Source organism: Hevea brasiliensis, chromosome 15 (assembly GCF_030052815.1).
Source record: "Hevea brasiliensis isolate MT/VB/25A 57/8 chromosome 15, ASM3005281v1, whole genome shotgun sequence".
Lineage (NCBI taxonomy): Eukaryota > Viridiplantae > Streptophyta > Magnoliopsida > Malpighiales > Euphorbiaceae > Hevea > Hevea brasiliensis.
This window is the reverse complement of record NC_079507.1, coordinates 23,380,213-23,399,577: the sequence shown is the minus strand read 5'-3', so window position 1 is coordinate 23,399,577 and position 19,365 is coordinate 23,380,213. Positions and strand designations below refer to the sequence as shown.

Here is a 19,365-nt window from a genome sequence, read left to right as displayed (position 1 = left end):
AAGAAAACCTGAATTTCCATGAATAAAGCCTCAGTAATGAGCTACAAGGCCATCTCAAGCAGCACAAAACACGGGTGGATCTATTTTCATAAATTTTAAAACAAGCAAAAAGCCATGAAAGCAAAAACACTTAATGATTAGGTTCGACTGATGCCAACAATCTCAAAACTTTTAGATTTACAAAGTCATTGATACATAAAGCACAAATGACATTTGCAATAATGTTGCAACCTTAGATTGCATGTACTTATTGCTTTTGCATCAACTTTTTTTCTTTTATGAAAATAATAAGCTCAATGAATGACTGCTAATTGTCCATTAGGGATTCCAAATCACAAATTTACTCTGAGAATCATTATTGCACAATTCTCTAGCTGCTTAAGTTAAATAGATTCAAATAACTCCTAATTGTCCATAGGGAATTCAAGAACTACAACTTATATATAAATATTTAGTACTTGAGAAATGAACACCTTTGTTTTAAAATTATTAAGAATCATGTGTGCATATGCTCCAATGGCTTTTTAGTCCTTGATGTCATGTCTGGTAATAAAGCTTGTTAGAAAATATTGTAATTAAGATTAGCTGATTAATTGATATGGTAAGTTATGTATCTCCACTCTCTACCTCTGTAGAAGTTCAAAAATATGCAAATATTTTAATATAGCAAACAAGAAAAGAAGATAAAATATTGACAAAAAGAGAGAAGAAAAAACAAATTCTTTTTAGTTGTGGCAAACCAAATACTACTATGTCTCTTGATCCCGCATTACCTACTACTCATACCAGCCCTTACTTTTGATCAAAACTTTTTTTTTATGTGAGAGTCAAGACTAAAACAAGTAAAATAATAATAAATCTTTCTTGTACAAAAAATGCAATATCTCAACCACCATAATTTCAATGGTCAATATTTGAATAGTGAAAATCAAAAGGAAAATAGCGAAAAAATAAAAGAATGTAAGGCTGCTGAATATTCTAACAGGAAGGAACTTATGATATGGTGTTAATTATTTACACCCACAATTCAGTGATAGAATAAATCAAATTAGTAATTTCTGCTTAATTAAAGAGAATGAACAAATTAATTCAATGACTAATACGTAGAACCTAAAGAAAAAACAAATGATAAGTTTAGAATCAAAATTTAGCAAAGGTAATGTTAATCTACTCACCAATTCAGTAGTTTGATTCTTTGTAAGGAATGTAGTGCTCTTCTGTATTAGAGGCTTATTGAGTGACCACTTGTAACACCCCTATTTGCATAGTTTGGTATATTTCACTATTCCGGTGATCGGTGTCGGTCCGGATAATTGATGGGATTAGAACGACACTTAAGACAACTAGATAAGTCTTGAACACAAATAATTAGTAATTGTCAATTAGTTAAGTATAAATAAGAAAAACAGAACATCAGAAGTTAAATGAGTCGAAAGTCACATCGATGGGTGACCTTGTCAGGAAGGATTGCAAAGTTAATTTAAACTCAAATTTCGAACCGTAAAATGTGACGCTGCGGACCTTAGGACTATTGCGAACACAGTGAAAAAGAGAAAATCACAAAAAAGAATTGTTAAGCCAGTCAAATAATTAGGTCAGGGAGCCGGAAGAAATATTGAATTATTTGCAAACCGAGTTGAATCGGCGAGGGGCAATTTGATCAATTGACTCCGAAAGCTGACTCCTAACCTAATTGTCCAATAAAATCGGAGAAAAGAAAATTTCGAGATCAAGAATTAAATTAAAGAACTAAGGAAAAATAAATGAAAAAAAAAAAGAAAAAGAAAAAAAAAGGGTTGAAAAAGGTTATGCATCATGCATGAAGTCATGCATGATGCAATAAACCTAATATTTAAATAATTGAAAATTTAGGGATAAATCTTAATAATTAAAAGACAAAATAGAAAGAAAAAAAAAAGGTTTCTTCTTTCATTTTCTGTCACCTCTCATCTCTCTCTTATCTCTCTCTCATTTTTTCTTCTTCCACCATTGAAGCACACTTTCAAAGCTTCCTTAACCTAAAAATCAGCCATAAAACTTGTAAATTTCTTAATTAAATCTTGTAGTTAAACCTTGATAAGGAGTTTGACAACAAAAAGAAGAAGAAATGAAGAAGTTTGGAGAGGTGAAAAATTCTGCATAAAGGTTAGTAATTAACCATTAGATTTTTCTTTAGAATTATGTTTATATGCATGAGTTAATCTAGAAATTGTGGAAAAATTAAACAAAATCAAGCATGGCGGACCAAATAGAAATTTGGCCAGCAATAGGTTAGGGTTTGAGAATGAATGAATTTGATGTATTTGAATGGGTGTTTAAGTTGAATTATGTATGTAAACTATGTATTGGTGATTGGAATGCATTAGATTTAAATTGCATGAAAATTAGGGTTTGGCACCTAGGGTTTGGGAGGCAAAAATGTGAGAATTGGTCAAATGGTGTGTTTGACCTTATTTGAGATAAAAATGATCATTTGTGACCAATTGAGATATGTTGGAAGTGTTAGAAGTGAGGTTAAATTCGGATTGAAAATGGTCATTCTGCAGGCAGCAGGATCAAGGTCCCTTTTAGGGATCAAAACTGAAAATTTACAAGTCTAATTGGTGTTAGGCCAATTGGGAATGAAAATAGATACAAAATGGAACATTTTTCATTTAGGAATCATGCCCAAAAAGTGATCAAACCTAGTGAACAAATTAACCAAATCTGGATTTATGCAGTCTAACCTGTATAAAATGACCAAATGAATAGTGTTTATTCATTTGGCCATAACTTGAGCTACGTAGGTCTAAATGACCTGAAATTTTACCAGTGGACAGTTGAGATATAGAAATAAAACTTTCATGAAGAATACAAACCCAAATTATGCCCTTAACTAAGTCATTTGGCCACCCAAATTTGGTGACCTAAAACTACTAGAACCAGTTTGGTGCCCAGAAATCTGGGTTAAGTCCAATCCGGTAGCCATGATTCAAATAGCTATAACTTAAGCTAAAAAACTCCAAATGGAGTGATTCAAAAAGAAGAATAAAGTTAAGACAATAGGAAACATTTTCTATGAAGAAAGTTTTGCCAAATTCTAACAGAAAAATGACCAATAGAACAGTGAAACTTAAGACACCAAAACTGAAAATTTATAAATTTGCCTAAAAGACTTAGAATTTGAGAAAACAACCAAAACCAACAAATTTAGTAACCAAAATGTTGTATGTGGGTGAAGTTGGAATCACTACAAGAAAAAAGAAAATTAGCAACCGAAAATTCGGTTTCAAAACATTGAAAATCGGTTTTTAATTTCAATTAGAAACCGATTTGAAACCGAAATAGTTGGTTTACAATTCGTAGGTTTCTAAATAAATTAAAAACCGAATATGACGTCCGTTTCTAATTCTGAAACCAATTTGAAACGGATATTTTCGTTCTAAAATTAGATACCGAATAACTTCGGTTTCTAAATCTGTATCAAGTTAGTAACCAAAATATATCGGTTTCTAATAATCTGAAACGGATTTCCGTTTCAAATCAGTTTCTAATCGGAACAAAAATAAAACACTTTTTAAAACCGAAATATATTCGATTTCTAAATAAAAACGAAATTTTTATTTCAAATCCATTTCTAAGCATAATAAAATTAAATAAAATCATTTTATTTTGAAACCAAATGCTTTTCTGTTTCAAATTAAAAATGAAATTCAGCTTCTAATCCGTTTTAAATTACTGTAAAAATTTTGATTTTTATTTATTTAATACATTATTTTTTATATTAAAAACATATAATATATTATCAAATCTCAATACTAAAAGAAAATTAAAAATTCTATCATAGATAAAATAAATAAAACATTGAAGAAAAGGATATCTTTATTAAATTATGAAGTTCAAAATTTAATATATACAAAGAAAAGTATACACTTGCAATGCAATTGAAACACTAAGAAATCCAATATAGACTCCAACCAACAAACTTCAGTATTGGGCAATAATTATATCACAACAAATATAGATTACAATATCACAAAAGTGAACCAAGTCATGTCTGGCCATATTTTCTCGGTAAATACCCATGCTAGCAAGATCTGGACCATTCCACTCCATGTTTATTCATGAATATTCTGGTCCCATAACAATATCTCTTCAAACATTAATTATGCCCCATAGTCAAATCAAGGATAAAGCCATAATCTGCATCAAGGAAAAGGACCTCAATGAGTAAAAGTGAATTCAAAATTACTCTTAAGTAAATAGAAAGCAGGACAATTTTCTTTCCATTAGTTCAATATAAAGGACTTAAATCTGAAAATTTATAAGTATCAGTAGTAGCAAATATTAGTTTAATCAATCATAGCCCTCATAGTCAACAGAACGCAGAAACCACCTATGGAAACAATATTCAAATCTCAAGTTTCAAATTCATTTGCCAAACTATAAATTATAGCTTTCAGATCCAAGAAAACCCCTTCCCCTCATCTGAGGCCAAAAACCCTTCGCATTTGATCAATCATAGCCCACGTAGTCAACAGAAGCCAGAAACCACCTATGGAAACAATAATTAAATCTCAAGTTTCAAATTCATTTGCCAAGAACAAAAGTTGTCATAAATTTCTTTGAACACAGAAAGATCAAGATATTTAAATACTCTCTCCCTCTCTGTATTGAATCCTTGACCAAAAAGAAGCGCAAGAAGAATTTGAAAATTATCAAAAGCCAAATGTTAAGCACCCACAAAATACCAACACAGCATGAGCTAAGAACATCAAATTGCCCTTTCCAATCATCAATTTATCTCTCCATACATAAAAGTAGATATCTTTGGTTAACACATTAAACTTGCAATGTAGAATACCAACCAATGTAATGAGAAACTATGGTATCTGGGCAGATTATTCTTTTAGTGAACACTTGAGTCTTGATGCATATAAAGCCATCAATTTGTCAAAGCATAAATCCAGATATTGCAAAAGAGAGTATCCAAAGCTTCCATTCTTAATTTAAGATATTGCAAAATATTGGTTCAGTCCTACCCACATGCCATCAAAACAACTCGCTGGAAGTATGCTAAAGCTATGTGGAAATAGTGATCGTAAGAACAAACCAATTTAATGATAAAGCTGAGGTCATAAATAATCTCTCTTATGCACCCGTGGGATCCTGGCAACATACAAAAGGCAAGCTCCAATAATCTCCTTAAACTGGACATATTACCACATCAACATAACAAGAAATAACAGCAAACTTATTATTGTATAAAAACTTCCGTCTCCTATTCACCCATAAAAGCTTCGCCTCTTATGCACCCAAAGGATCTGGCAACATTCAAAAGGCAAGCTCCAACTTAAAAACCTTAAAATGGACATATTATACCACATCAACATAATAAGAAATTACAAAGAAACATATTATTGTTTAAAAACTTCCTTTGTCAATAATTGGCACATGTGATAATCCATGGATTTCTCATTGCAATTGGACAGTCCTCAAAAAGCAAATTAAAACCTATCCAAATTTTCAAGACAATGGGGAATTTTGGTAAATTCGTATAAGCTCAGACCACAATTGTAATTATCAATCTCAATCACTAAAAATAAGGGAAGTAAACACATAAAAAAGGAATAATTCTTGGATACCAAAAAATTTTTAGGAAACAAAGGATATTCCGACTCATGCCCAACCCGATAAGCGTGCAGAAACCAACTAATCAGGCAAAAATAAAAAATAAAAAGGACACTCCCAAAAAGCAGAGAGAGAGAGAGAGAGAAGGGGCAGAGGCACGGGTCACTCTTAAATATTAAAGGAATTCCAGAAAAGGAAACTTCCGATCAATATCATAAAGATCCCTCCATAAGTTTGATTTCTCGAATCAAATCTAAGGCACTGAAACAAGAATCACCAAATTCTCATATTATAATCAAATTCACTTGGGGATTCCATTCATATAATGGGGAGGCAATCAATATTCAGAAGGGTAAAAAGAACTCCCTGAAAAGTCCTAGCCAACGCATTCCTCAAATAAAAAAACTGGAAAAAGACAAAAGAACAAACTTAGAAACTAGTTTTCTGTGCCTAATAACTAGTGATGTATAAAAACAGTTTCCAAACACAAAATAACGAGGAAAAAAAGGCTGCGACTACTCGCCAAAGAAGATATAGGATTCAACCACAAGATCACTCCTTGACCCTGTACAATCACACCAATAATAAAATACTCAGAATAATGGGTGACTGCTACATGGAAATTCAAGCAAAAATTATTGATGCAAAGAACCAAGAAAAACCCTTTTCTCAATCTTAGTTCATGCCTCAAGAGGATGGAAAGAAACACCTTGGAGCAACCAAATCTACCGTTTTAGTTCACTTGCCAAAGAGCTCAACCATAAGATGACCAATTAAAACAGACTAAAGATTTAAATCAGGAAGCCACCAAAACAGAAGGGAAAAACTTGAATAATCCTCACAAGTAGATAATTATGCACTATATTCGTCCTTCTCTCTGTGGCATGAACTTGCAGTGTCTTCATGTCCAAAGGCAACTGTAAACACAAGATCCATCTAGGAACAGATATTGCGACTACTATAAACAACTAACAGAGATTTAAAGAAACAAAAAATCAGGAGCAGCAAAAACAATCAAATTGAGAAAACCGAAAAACTAAAATCTAGGAATCTAACGAGAAACAATCCTACAACACAGAAGTAAAAGCTAATGTGGGAATTTTTCTAAGGTTCCACTAATACAAAACACAAAATTGTAAAGCGATTTATGCTGAAGCAAATAATCACTCCCCTTATGCATAATAGTGCACATAAATCTTGAAGATTGACAAAATTACAGATTATTGCAACCAGTTATCACAATCTAAATAGCTCCATAGGCATAAACTAACACACAATTTTTATATAGACTATCTTAGCCCAAACAATCCTTCCATAGGGTAAAGTGAGTACAAATAAAGTTAATTGACCATTTTCGAACCAAAAATTAAAGCAAAAAGTTATTGATCAAACCTGTCCACATTCTTGAAACAATAGGTCATTGGAAGAACATGAACACTCCATAGTCAAGCTGTTATCACATCTTGTTGTCTTACACTAAAATAAGGTAGAAGGGAAAAAAAAAACTAAAACATAAAATAAAGAAGAATTTTTTTTCACCAAATATTTCTCAAACAAGGATAAGACCCTGAAAAACACACAGATTAAATTCATATTCAGTTTCTCGTTATTTTTAACACTTGCATATATTTTTAGAGCAAAATCATAAATTTTATCACATTCCCTCCACAAGTTTAATTACTCAAAAACATTGAAGCCAAAAAAGAAAAGGAACACCAAGATCTTAGTATCTCCCAGACTCTTAGTCCACAATGCTACTCACATTAAAACACTTGACCAACTGAAAACAAATGCACATACCAACTTAGATTCAATTCCATTTGCCTTAAAAAACAGGGATTTACGCTAGCTGACTATATACACAAAAAAAAAAGGGAGGAAGAAGAAGAAGAAGAAGACTAAAAAAAAAAAGGGGCTCCAAATCACTCTTTGCTGGTCTGTCTCCCTAACACTCCCTTGCTGACAAAATCCTCAAAATTTGAGACCAGTCCGACAGAATCCTGAAAATTTGTGACCAGTACTCATAATCTACATCTATCAAGGATGCATAAAATCACAAGTTACAAATTAAGATCCAAGAATCCCTTGATCAACCATATACTCAATACCAGATGGAAAATAACCCCTTACCATTTGTAAAGAACAATGTTTCATACTATGAACCAACTAAACACAAAAATAAAAATAAAGTTCCAGCACAATTGAATCTCAGACCAACAATTGCAGAAATACCATAGGACATCACAAACTCCTCGATCATAACAAAAGATACCTGGACATGGACATATACAACATTGGAGCGAATTTAAACTACCAGGACATGGACATATACAACATTGGAGCGAATTTAAACTGCAGGCTCAACAGAAAATAAGATCTTCATAAAAAGAACAACAAAAAAGCCAAATTATATCATCAAACTACTCAAATCTTAGACCAATACCAATAGCAGCGAAAGACAAATACTCCCTCTTAATCATAAACTGATCTCTCTCTCTCTCTCTCTCTCTAATATTGAAGGGAACATGTACAAATACAACATTGGAGCTTTGATCAAACACCTTAAACTTGCTGCGTATGACATGAACTAACATAAAAGAAAGACAACATATTATCAATTATTGAGAGACACTTCCTAGATCAATCTTTGCCAATGTCTCCCTGAATTTCTTTTCTCAATGCACAAGAGCAGATCCTGAAAAAACAAGAATCAAAACCTCAATTCTTTTTCAATTATTTTAGATAAAGAATTCTGAACCAATAACTAAAGACAGACTTCCTCAAACCAAAGATCTATACATTCTCAAACCAATGGATAGGAAGAAAGTCCAAACTCACTTTGCTGTTAGTAAGAAGCATTAGACCAAATTACAGTCAGATTACACAAAAACCATAATAAAAAATTATAAAAACGAAAAAAAAAAAAAGGAAATAGATAACAATGGTCCCCCAAATATTGTTATTCACCCAAATATTAAGACTTTGGATGCTTCTGCATTAATTACATACCTAAAAGCGGCACCTTCTTGAGGAAGCTTTAATTCCATGCACTTTGGGCACCTGCAAATAATAAAATGTTGTAAAAGAATGGGAAATCTGAGGATAAGAGAATTGGAAGCATACAAGTTCACTCAATGAAGTTTCAAATCAATTGAAAAAGTATGAGTCAATTAGAACCGAAGCACAAAATCTCAATCTCAGTAAGGAAACACACGAAATTAAAATATGTATGTCAACTGCCGCAAAGTTACTATTATGGTTGAGTTATACCAGTTCGATTTCAATATCAAAGCACCAAAATGGCCATAAGTTAAAATTACGTTTATTGAAATAAATTCAGAACAAATAATCCAAATTAAATAGATGAACACAGCAAATTACATACTGAAGATGCACAGGCTTCCCGCATTGAACACAGGATAAGGTAGTTGCTTCCGCCGCATCAGAGCCACCGGCCATCGAACCCTACAACTCTCGCCCTCTTTTTGTCTCTCCCAACAGCTTACAGTCCAATAATCTGTAAATTGATTGATCACTATCAGTGGCTACAAAGATAAAATTATAAAGAAAGTTGTTCCATTGAGTTCAGATTATTGAACATGATAAAGAAAACGGACCTCTGGTTGATTGCGGGTTGTCGAAAGGAGGATTTAGAATCGAGAGGGTTGTGTAAAAGAGAGCAAGGGAAATAAAATTGGGCAGGAGTAGCTAGGGTTTTTAGAGAAAGACGGCGAACACGATAACTGTAAAAATCAAAGATGTAGTCTAAATGGTGACTTATAAATTCCCAATTGAAATCAAAGCGGGGCAAACTGTGGTAATGGGCAGACATAAGAAAGAGGGAGAGGAGCAAGGGATTGGCGAGATTGGGAAAGAGGAAGAATAATTGGGGAAAAAAAAAAAAGAGGGAATTTTAACTTTAGCGAAAAACAAAAGGCACTAGGTTATTTTTTTTTTATAGAAAATTGAAAATTATAAATTTTATTTAATATTATTATTTTTAATAAATTATTTTTATTATTATTAAAAATAAATATTAAAATAATTAATAAATTTTAAGTTATATATTTATATGGAGAAACCTATTTAGTCTACTTTGAATTTTGAAACTGAACCCTTCGGTTTTTAAATCATGGGATTAGAAACCGACGGATTCGGTTTCTAATATAAACATGAAATCTAATCATCTTACTTTTAATTTTGAAACTGAATAAGTCGGTTTCTAAATCATGAGATATGTACTTGAAATCTAATGAGCCAACCTTGAATTTTGAAACCGACCAATCGGTTTCTAAATAATGAGATTAGAAACCGACAGAATCGGTTTCTAATATGATCATGAAAACTTTGACTTTTGAAACCGAATCAATCGGTTTCTAAATTATGGGATTGGAAACCGACGGAATCGGTTTCTAATATAAACATGAAATTTATTTATATCTCTTAAGTTTTGAAACCGAACTAATCAGTTTCTAAATCATGGAATTAGAAACCGAAGAATCAGTTTCTAACACGAACATGAAAACTAATTATCCTATATAGAATTTTGAAACCGATTTGAAACCGAGATAATCGGTTTCTAAATCATGGGATTAGAAACTGACAGAATCAGTTTCTAATATAAAATGATATAAGTCATGGGATTAGACACCGAAAAAATCGGTTTCTAATATGAACATTAAATCTAATTATCTTACCTCAACTTTTGAAACCGAACAAATCGGTTACTAATTAGAAACGGAAAATTATTTGGTTTCAGATATCGGTTTATAATCGGTTTCTAAACCGATGCTAAATTTGCCCCCAAATTGTGCCACAAAATTTAGAAACCGATATATTTCCGTTTCAAAATTCGGTTTCTAATTGGTTTCTAATCAGTTTCTGATATATTTAACCCATTCTTCCCAATTTCCGTTTCAAAAGCCGTTTCAAATTACAAACTGACATAAATCCGTTTCTAAATTCGGTTTCTGTTTCGATATTTTCTTGTAGTGAATTTCTATATCTATTAAGCCTTAGAAAGTCAACAAATTGACTTGAATAGTATAGTGAATAGTAACCCCGAAACACAAATTTTGAAGAACATCAAGTTTAGCATATATAAGCTAGATAAAAGTGAATTTGAATTTATTTTGGATTTATGATAAGTTATGATACTGAAACACTATGAAATTGTGTGTTTCAGTGGAAAAGAATACCGGGAAAGAATCCGAGACATCGAGTCAAGGCCAAGAGACGACTCGTATAAGGTTTGTGCACAACTAACTATTTTGTTACTTTTCACTTCTAAATTGATTTGAACAAGTTTATTTTATGATTTATAATTTTGTTGTGTTGAGGATTTTAATTTGTTGAATGAAATTGTATAAATTAAATGTAAATTTTCTTATGCATTTAAGGATTTATTGCATGGTTTTGAGGATTGTAAATTTTAAGTTTGATGTGTTGCCAACCTTGAGCATGAATTTATGATGATTAAATATGTTGATGATTTGTAAACACTTTGTAAATAGAAATTGTTTTGAATATGATTTGAAACCACAATTGACATGGCAAAATATGTTGTAAATTCTCATTAGCTTGTCTAGTGAGATATCTCCTCCACTAGATGGGGCGAGTTCCTTCCTCTCTGGCTTGCTAGTTGGGGAAGAGTTTGAATGAGTACTCATATATACTAGCTAGTCTTTGTTCCTCCCTTTTAGCCTCGGTTATTGGGAGAGTGTGAAATGTCATGGTGTACAACACGGCATCTATTTGAATTTTGGGTCATGGGTTCAACTGTGTGAATTATTGGTAACGCCCTTTAAATTATGCATAGTTTGATAACTTGTGATTGAAATAAATAATTTGTCAGTGATTCAAAATATTTTTGTATTGTTTCGGGATTTAAAAGAAATGTAGATAAATAGTTACTATTTGATCAAAATGTTATTCAAATAAATAAATTTCATGAATAAAAATATTGATTTCTGAATGTTATGAATTTTGAAGAATTTAAAAATTTTAAATTTTGAAGAATTTAAAAATTTAAAATTTTTATTTTTTATGAATTGTCAAGCATAACTTGTATTAAGTTTTAAGTTATTAGTTTGTGCACCACTGAGTTCACCACTCAGCGATAGCTTTGTATGCTGTCACAGGTAAAAGAAAATATAAAGCAGCTGAGCAAGATTACTAAAAGGCATAGTGAGACTATCTTCGGGTATATCATAGGTATACCCTTGTACTTTAGATTTTGATGTAATTCTGTAATTGTATGTATGAAATTTACTTTGAGCAGTTGTACCAACTCTTTTGTAATATATTTTTGGATTGTATTGAAATACAAATTATTATAAGGTTATCTTGAGATTTTATGTATTTATAAAGTTTTACACTACTAAATTTTTAATGATCCCATGAATGTAAATATTAATTTTGTTACCTTAATTAGAGGTTTCAATGTTTGATTTAATTTAAACTGTGTATTGAGTTGCTTGTGTTGTTTTGTGAAATGAGATTGAATAATGGAGTTGTGATTGAGAAAAATATTGGGAGTGTCTTTATTTTCAGGTTTTGAAGAACTGTTTTCTCAAAATACAGATGGCACTCTGCCGAAATTTTTGTAAAAATTGCGGAGATTTTAAATATCTAAAAATTTAATTTATGTTTGGACTTTAAATAAAGGTTTTTAAAATCTGGAAAAAAATTTTTTTTTATCCACCAATTTAAAAATGAACGAAAATTGTTTTAAAATCCCATGTAGTATATTTAATGGGTTACCGGTAAGCGAAGTACGGTAATTCATTAGGTGTACTATGGGAGCATGTTATATCTTACGAGGAGTAGGGCGTGACACCATTAGGGACGCAAAGTATTGGTTTGAAAGCAATGGCATGGTAATCACCTATAATGGAGGTAGGAAGCTTCAGCAACCACTCTTTGTTGTACGATCTTTCAAATTCTTCTTCTTTCTAGTGAAGGAACAACCCAACAAAGGCAAATCCATGCTTAATGAAGGATCTTCAATTGTTTTTGCAATGGTAGATGGGAAGGAATTTTTGGTAGATAATTAGATTTGGACACTCTTCTGTTGTAAACCCTAGAGCTTGCGAGAAAGGAAAAATTCTCTAAACAACAATGCAAACAGTGGCAACAAAATCAGCAGATAATTATGTAATTTCACGAGTGAAAGACCGCTTTTCACCTTTGACTCCTTATTTTCTCTCGAATTCGGAAAGAAAATATCTAGGAGAAAATAAGGCTTATTTTCCCTTACATCTTTATTTTCCTTCTCTTATCCAAACAAAGTAAACTATCTTATCAACCTTATTTTCCCTTGGATATTTCCCTTCCTCTCCCTTTTTCACCTATCCAAACACACTATTAGTGAACAAAGAAATTAGAAAGGAAAGAAAAAAAAAAAAATTTCTGTGAGAATATGAATTAGACAAGGACTGGGAATATAAAGCCATGACAATTTCTAATTAACGTAGAGTCCTGGAATCCATTTATGATTTAATTTTTTTATGTAGTATTTTTTTTTATCAGGAAGATCATCGGTCATTCATAAGAAGTTACAAGGCTATCAACTTTTAACAGCAAAGCTAACTGAGATGGAGGATTTGAAATCCATCCTAGAATAATGGTTCTTAATCTCGCACTATTTGCAATCCAGTTAGCACAGGAATTGGTTGCTGTAGGAGAAAAATTCATTGATAAAGTTGGATAGCCATATAACAACTCTTTATATCATGAAAAATAGCCTCTTAACTCCCAAGAGATGGGATCTAGAGGGGAAGAAATCGATTGGCATAACTGAAGAGAATCAGATCCTATCTCAGCAAAAAAAAAAAAAAAAAAAACTCTCTGCTAATAGCAAACTAAATATCAACACACATGGCATACCCTTCTACTACTAGGGGGGAACAAATTGACAAAGTGACTTGCATAACCATCCATTAGCTGCCCATAAGAATTTCTAACAATCACTCCATAACCAACTTGTCCAGTAGGCAACTCAAAAGAAGCATCTATATTGACTTTCAATCGCCAATGCCAGGAGGATTCCACTCCTTTTGAGACAAATCGCCAATACAAGGAGGATTCCACTCCTTTTGAGACAAATTCAATGAATTTAAAATAGAGATCAAAGAATGCTGTTGTGGAGGGATCAGATTTAATACCTCATCAATATCATTCTTAGCTCTTCGAATAGTAAGATTAGGATTCAAGTCTATGGCTTGAAAAATAGTCGCATTCCTCCCTTTCCGTATATGCCAACAAAGGAATGCTGTAAACTTAACTTCATACTGGTCTGGAGAGATGCAATTCATAATCATAAACTTCCACTATTCACAAAAGAAAACATGCTACCTTGCATTGGGGAGAAACTAAGAAGGGAGCCAAACGAAGAAGCTCTAGCGCGTGGACAAAAAAGATAAAACATGTTCCAGCATTTCAACAGCGCGGTCACATAGGGGACATGCAGGAGCAGGAGAGCAGTGGCGCTTATACAAATTTTCTTTAGTGGCTAAAACATTTAGACAACATCTCCATATGAAATTCTTAATTTTCGGAGGCAATTTTACAGACCAAGTCTGACTCCAAACATCAGGAGAAACCACTTCCAAGGAACAATCCGAAGATTGATGAGAAGTCTGAGCTTGGACCCTTTTGAGCATATGATACACTACTTTGACTGAAGGGGCTCCATTCTTTGAGAAATTCCATATTAGTTCAGGTTCCTTCACATGAGAAGTTAGAGGGATCTTAAGAATTTCAATACAATCCTCCGGATTAAAAGTAGCAAATAGAATATCCTTATCCCATATACCTTTGGTTTGGTTAATCAAGTCTACAACATAAATAACAGGACTGTCTTGTTCCCTTAAACTTCTGGGCTCAAATCTTGTAATTGTGGGGATCCACGGTTTAGTCCACACATTGAGGAAGGTTGCTCTTGTAACATTCTACCCCAGGCCTGGAATAAGAGCTTCACACCTTTGAAAAAGGCTGCACCACCCTTATGAGCTTTGACACCCTTTTCTTGCATCTATGAAATTTGAATAAGGGAAATAAATTCCCTTCAGGATTCTTACACAAAGAGCTTGAGGATTCTTGATTAATCTCCAAGCTTGTTTAGTGAGGAAAGCATCATTGAACAAGTTAAAATCCTTAAAGCCTAACCCCCCATCCCCCCTTCTCTTTTACTCCATGAGAAAGATTTCCAACTAAGCCAATGAACATTAGAATTATCCATTGAATGCTGCCACCAAAATTTAGCCTCCAATTAATGAATTTCTTTTATGAAACCACGGGGAATCTTGAAAACAGACGTTACATATGATAGAATTTCTTGAACCACTGTCTTTATGAGAATTTCTCTACCTGCATGAGATAGGAATTTATTCTTCCATCCTTGAACCCGAATAAAAGAAAGATCTTGTGACTTCGACTTGCCCCATGCCACTGGCAAACCAAGATATTTGGATAATGATCCAGAGTTCCTGATTTGAAAAATGCTTGCTATATCCCGCTGCATGAGTTGTAGAATATTGAAACTATACGTAGAATCATATTGGTTTGGTTAATGAATTATCCTGATGCCAAGCTGTAATTAAGAAGAATACCCTGAAGAGTCATAGCTTCCTCAATTATTGCTTGTCTGAACAGGATTGTATCATCTGCGAATAGCAAGTGGCTGAAGGAGAGACAACTTCTGGTTATCTTAAAACCTTAGAGTTGGTTCAAAACCTGGGCTTGCTCAATCAATCTAGAAAGAACATCAAAAACCAAAAGGAAAAGATAAAGGTGAGATTGGATCAACTTGGCAAAGGCCTCATGATGGATGAAAGTGATTAGATTTGACTCCATTGATGATAATTGAATAATCCACTGAAGAGATACAATTCTAGATTAATAAATCCAATGCTGGCTGTACCACATTCTCTCCATAACTATTAACAGAAATTGTCAGTTGACATTATCATAAGCTTTACGAACATCCACCTTAATAGCCATTAGCCCTAACCCGACCTTTTCTTCTCTATTTCAGAGCACAAAATGCTTCAGGAGCCACAAAAATATTATCATGGATACTTTATCAGGCGCAAAGGCTGCCTGCGAAGGGAATATCAACACGTTCAACCCGGGCTTCATTCTATTGGCAAGCACTTTTTATATAATTCTATAACTAAAGTTACACAAGCTTATCAGACTAAAGTCAATGACAAATTGGGAACTCTTCACTTTGGGAATCAATACAATGTGAGTTCCATTGATGTTTTTTGGCACGATACCTAATTGAATGAATTCCAATGCAATTTCTACAACCTCCCGCTTCACAATAGGCCAATATTTTTTTTTTTTAATAAAAGTTACCCCATCTTGTCCAGGAGATTAGAAAGCCCCTAAACTTAAAACATTTAGCTTGACTTCATCTTCTGAAATAGGGGTAATTAAAGACCTATTCATCTCTTTTGAAGCCATCGAAGGAATTGATGTCAGCACTTCCTTTGATAAAATTATCCTGTCCTGACAGAAACAAATTGTTGAAAAAAAATCAAAAGCTTAATTAATAATTTCCTCCTAATTCTCGATCCACTTTCCTTGACTATTGATAAGCTTCATAATCTAATTGCGTTTTCTTCTTTGATTAGTTGATGAGTGAAAGAACTTAGTGTTCTTGTCTTCGAAAGTTGATACGAGACTTTTGGAACCAGTGAAGCTCTTCCAATCTCCATAGGTGTTTCAATTGACCTCTTGTATAATTTCTTCTCTATTATCATGGGTCCCTACATCTGAGATGAGCTCATCTAGCTTTTTAGAGAGGGCCTAAATTTTCTTCTTTGAATTGCCAAACTATTGGTTGCCCCACTTTGATACAGACATCTAGTTTACTAACAACTGGGATCCACTAGAGCCAGCAGACTATACTTGGGAGATACTTTCTTCACATTGACCTGAAGTTGTCCATATATTGGTTTCCTGCCTCGGCATAGGGTGAAGGTGCAATATGATAAGTCAGTGACTAGACACTAGGAATTTTCCATGGATGAGTTAACTTCTGGAGAATTCATCAATCCATTCTTGATTCCCCAAAGTTTTATCAATCCTCTCCAGAATGTTGTGCCAACCTTGTTGATTATTTGTCTAAGTAAATTTGGGGCCTTTAAATGGAAGTTCTTCTAAATGACAATAAAAAAGCAACTTATTAAACTCCCTAGCAATTAAAGAATTAATTTTTCGAGCCCTAATTTTATCCCCTTCCAAGCTACAAATGTTGAAATTGCTAATAAGCAACCAAGGTTCCCCGTTTCTAAGATCTAGCTCATTCAGCTCCTTTATGAACTTAACCCTCCCTTTTACTTTCGGATTCCCATAAACAAAAGTAATGTGCCATTGCGAAGATTGACTCACCATTGTATCGAGCCAATGTTTCGATGATTGAAGAATTTGAATTAAAGTTACATCCTTTTACAATAAAGCAAGACCGCCAGCATTTCCTTCTGGATCAACATAGAAAGAATTTTGAAATCCAAACCGACAATGCCACTTCTCCAAAAATAGTTGCTTTTGTTCTTATTTGTGAAATAAAAACTATCTTAAGTTTATTTAAAGAGATTAAATCTCTTAAGGTCTTCATTGTCAAGGGCTGCCTAGACCCTTGACAATTCCAACTAAGGATCATCATGGCAACTTTGGTGACTTTAGGCTAGTCATCAGAACCTCAAAAAGAAAGTTAACTTCATCTGCCACATCCCACACAACTGGTTCTAATGATCATTGTGAATTCTGCTCAAAGTTAATTCCAAAGGAACCAAGATGGGTTGCTTTTTGTCTGGCTAGTACATTCAATTTTTGTTTTGTCCCCCTTTTTTTCTCTCTAAACTTTCTAGAGTTCTGCAAGCTGAGATATTGGGTTGGGTTTATGGAGTTATGAGATGCAAGGTCCATAATTTAGGTAATTTGGTTTTGGGTTTTGGGAGAGGGATTTGGGTTTGGGCTATAAGCTTGGAGGCTTTGAGGGGTTATGACTGGATTACTCTCAGGTATGTAAATGGGCTTTCCTATGTTTTCAACACATTTGAGATAAAGGGAAAAGAGGAAAGCTAGCGCAAGAACTAGCAACAGGGATAATGTTAGAACCTTTTGGTTTCTTAGATGCTTCCAAGAGGGATGGATACATCTTTCATTTTAGTGAGAAGGTTTCCAATTTTGAGGGTAGTTGGCTGGCAATATTATTCAAGACCTCATCATTCTTCTTGAGATTTGTCTTGGTTATGGTTAATCAACTAGTCTTAGCTTTTTCAAGGGTAGTGATGTGGGACTAGGTTTTACTTGATGAATCAAAGAAAGTCTATGAGAGAGAAGGGAAAGTTGAGGAGGTTACTAACATGTTTGGTGATATTTGTGATCAAAAGAATGGTTTTTAGTTTTGGTTGATTCGAACATGGCAAAGCTACATATGTGATAGCAAGTGTAATCATAGACATGGTGTTTTGGTTTGGTAGAGAAGGGGATTGGTTTTCAGGTGCCACTATAATTTGGAGATCTCTAGATTTCAATGATGGTGAAGGTTGTTATGTTTGTGTTTGTTGGGAGAAATTGTAATACCATCTTGTTAAGTAGTCCATACATTTTACTGTTCCGATAACTAGTGTTTATCCGGACAGTTAGGATGTTTAGAACCATATCTAAGTCATCTAGAAAAGCCATAAATAAAAATCAATAGAAATCACATGAAGGTAAAATGGAAATAAGAAAAACAATCTCTAATCCGTTAAATGAGCCGAGGTCCCAGCGATGGGTGACAGACCCGGGAAGCGACTGCGAGCTCAGTTTCTACCCTAAATTTGTGTAGGACTCCATGACACCCTAGGTCAAGGGATTATTGCAAAACTATTGGGAACTAGAAAATCACAGAAATAAAAAAAGGACAACCTTAAATAAGTGAATCAGAACTTAAGGAGTAACCAAGCACTATTAGAAAGATGGATTGAAACCGATGAGAGGCATTTTGGTCAATTCACTCTTAGAGGTGACTTTTGGCCTAAATGTCCATTAAAATATATGAGATTAAAATATAATTTAAATGATTTAATTAATGGACTTATCTACATAAAATAAGAGACAAAAGACCAAAAAAATCAATTGAAAAAGAAATTGTCTTCTTCCTTTTCCCAAACTAGTCGAACTCCTCTTTCTCTACCTCTCTCATCTTCTTCCATTAATGCACCCAACAAGCTCCAAAAACTCTAGTTTCTCTCCCTAAATCCCATGCTTAATTCAACAAAAATTGTTCTAGGATCTTGGTAGGAAGATTATGAATAAGAAATTGGAAGAGACTTAAAGATTGGGAGAGATAAAATTATGCTCAAATAAGGTAAGTCACCTACAAGCTTAAACTATTATATGTTCATGGAAATTGGTGTTTGACTAAGGGAAATTTCATTAGAAAACAAGAAAATCATGCTTGATTATGGATGTGTGAATTTCGGCCAGCCATGGGACCTTAGGGTTTTGATGTGTTCAATTTAAATTGAACATGAATTTGAACTTAAATGAAGTTGTATATGTGATTGGTGAAGTGAATTTGCATGGATTAGGAAGAAGAGAATTAGGGTTTTGTGGAATGTTAACTAATTAATGGTTAAAAGCCTAATTATTATCATTTGGTATGTTTTAAATTGAGAATTGATGTGACTTGATGAATGGAATTGAGAAATTCATGGTTGTTGAATTGCTGGATTTCTAGACCTTTGAGTCCAGTGT

At 33.3% G+C, this 19,365-nt stretch overlaps 1 protein-coding gene and 1 long non-coding RNA gene across 3 annotated transcripts; both read right to left on the bottom strand.

Annotated features, from left to right (window-relative positions):
* Window positions 1-3,923: 3,923 nt before the first annotated feature.
* Window positions 3,924-9,527, bottom strand: LOC110654926 (uncharacterized). Of its 2 annotated transcripts, none has more exons than XR_009144195.1 (4): window positions 9,228-9,527; window positions 8,996-9,127; window positions 8,620-8,670; window positions 3,924-4,182 (listed from the first exon to the last, which is right to left on the bottom strand). It is a non-coding gene; the product is annotated as an uncharacterized LOC110654926 (long non-coding RNA). The 2 variants fall into 2 exon arrangements; XR_009144196.1 differs by lacking the exon at window positions 3,924-4,182 and adding an exon at window positions 7,971-8,305.
* A 4,107-nt stretch (window positions 9,528-13,634) lies between these two features.
* LOC110655603 (uncharacterized) lies at window positions 13,635-14,644 on the bottom strand. The gene is made up of 3 exons (XM_021811986.2): window positions 14,566-14,644; window positions 14,037-14,446; window positions 13,635-13,940 (listed from the first exon to the last, which is right to left on the bottom strand). Exons 1-3 carry the CDS (start codon window positions 14,642-14,644, stop codon window positions 13,635-13,637), a joined length of 795 nt encoding a protein of 264 aa, XP_021667678.2.
* Between the last annotated feature and the right edge of the window lie 4,721 nt (window positions 14,645-19,365).